Source organism: Cebus imitator, unplaced genomic scaffold (assembly GCF_001604975.1).
Source record: "Cebus imitator isolate Cc_AM_T3 unplaced genomic scaffold, Cebus_imitator-1.0 Scaffold420, whole genome shotgun sequence".
Taxonomy (NCBI): Eukaryota; Metazoa; Chordata; class Mammalia; order Primates; family Cebidae; genus Cebus; species Cebus imitator.
Window position 1 is genome coordinate 863,750 of NW_016107735.1, and position 1,895 is coordinate 865,644.

General features: G+C 39.1%; 1 protein-coding gene across 4 annotated transcripts in view; it reads left to right on the top strand.

Moving 5' to 3' along the window:
• The window catches only part of MEAF6 (MYST/Esa1 associated factor 6), a 22,169-nt gene extending 20,274 nt beyond the window's left edge, over nt 1-1,895 (top strand). For 3 of the 4 annotated variants that reach the window (XR_001819415.2, XR_005197057.1, XM_017509762.2), the window contains one exon: nt 378-1,892. Coding sequence is in view for 2 of the 4 variants with exons in the window: in XM_017509762.2 (XP_017365251.1) it covers nt 378-386 (9 nt within the window). In the remaining 2 variants the exon portion in view is untranslated. Of the gene's footprint in view, nt 1-377 lie in introns of all 4 variants that reach the window. The other variant, XM_017509761.2, reaches the window with a different exon arrangement.

A 1,895-nucleotide genomic window follows, 5' to 3' on the forward strand; every position in this document is an offset into this window, starting at 1 on the left:
AGGGTCTGATTCTGTCGCCCAGGCTAGAATGCAATGGTGCTATCTCAGCTCACTACAAGCTCTGCCTCCCAGGCTTAAGCTGGGACCACAGGCATGCGCCACCACACCTGGCTAATTTTTGTATTTTTTGTAGAGATGGGGTCTTAATTTGTTACCCAGGCTGGTCTCGAGCTCCTGACTCCAAGTGATCTGCCCACCTGGGCCTCCCTAAATGCTGGGATTATAGGTGTGAACCACCATGCCTGGCCTGATATACAATCTTTAGCTACAGAGCAATCCCTTAGCAGAGTTGTTTATGAGATTTTTTTTTTTTTCTCTTAGGGTCAAACCACTATTCTGCCGGGAGTAAGTTGGAACTTTTGTTTTTCTCTCTTTAGGACTATTAGAAGACACATTAGCGCAGAAGCTTCCAGGCTGTAGAACCCTGCTTCCCTTCTCTGACCTCACAAAGATAAACATCCTTCACCTGAGTTCGTGGCCATCCATCTCTGCTCTCCTAGACCCAGTGCCTGTGACTTTGAGTAGTTTGTTTTAAATGTGGTGACAAACAAGTCATTTCTGTAAGACATTGGATCATTTACTTGATGTCATTTTTAGTAACAGAACTGCAGGAAGATCAAGACATGGTTATAGTTCCAACAAGTTGCTAACTGTGCATTGCTCCCTTCTTAGAATGAATGTCTCCCCCCCCAGAATGGCTGGCACCATCTATCTGCGATACCATCAAGAAATGTTCTCTGGTTTTATTTTATGCTGAAAGTAGAACACAAATCACATTTCAGATGGAGGCTGTAAATATCTGGCATTTTCTTATATTGTTTTATGTTTTCTTATTTTTCTCTTGTTTTTGTCATCTTATTTTCTTTGGGGTCTTTGTGTAATGCGTTTGTACAGCTCATACCTTCCTGCTGACATATCTGATCATCTCTTTCATGCAGTTGCCAGTATTCATAACTGAAAATAATCTGGTTTATCATAAGTAAAATGGGAAACTTGGCGCTCTGTTTTTGCAAGGGGAGGTCAAGAGTGTTTATTTAGTAATTACCTATCTTAAATCTGAGTTGGAAGCAGATTCATGTTCAAGGCACAGGAAAAATGGAAAAACATAAGTTTAAATCCATTATTTTTAAATAGCTGTTTTTATTCTTTTGTATAAATAAAATTTCACAGGCTTCAAATTCTCATGCTTTACTTTTAAACCTGAGATTGTTTTTTTCACTTATTTTGTTTATTCATATCATGCCTTATGGAAATTTCCTTTTCTGTATTTTCTCTCTTTGCTGGTATTCACCTGATTATTGCTAAAAATCACCGTGGTTGGCATATGGAAAGTCTCCAAATTATACCAAAAGTGATACTTACGAAGTTCTTAAGTGGAGTGAAAGGAGAGCATCAGTGAGAGCCATTGTTGCCAGCAGCGCTCCCTTTTGTGGAGGGCTTGATGGGGCGAGGAACTTAATTGTTATGCCTTTAGTGCTTTGGTGATCTACCTTGACTGCATATTGATCACCTGAACAACTTTAAAATACTCATGCTTGGATTCCACCCCCAGAGACTGGGGCATAGCCTAGTTATTGGGATTTTCTTTAGAAAAGTTCTTGGGATTCTGATAAGAGCCAAATTGAGAACCACTACATGAGAACACAGAATGGTTTAATTTAAATCCTATGTTATGAATTGGTCTAAGGGATAAGATTTGGGGCCTACCCTTTCCTTTGATTCTAGTCAGTCATAGTCCTTGACTTTTGTCTATATCTTTGTAAAAAACAGTATGTTTCATTTGTGATAATATTGGTAGAGCTGAATATGGATGGCATCTCCTGTAAAACAAGTCCACCTTGTCAGATGTGCAAAAGCTTTCACTCTTGTTCTCAAATAAACTTTTGTGGGTTTTT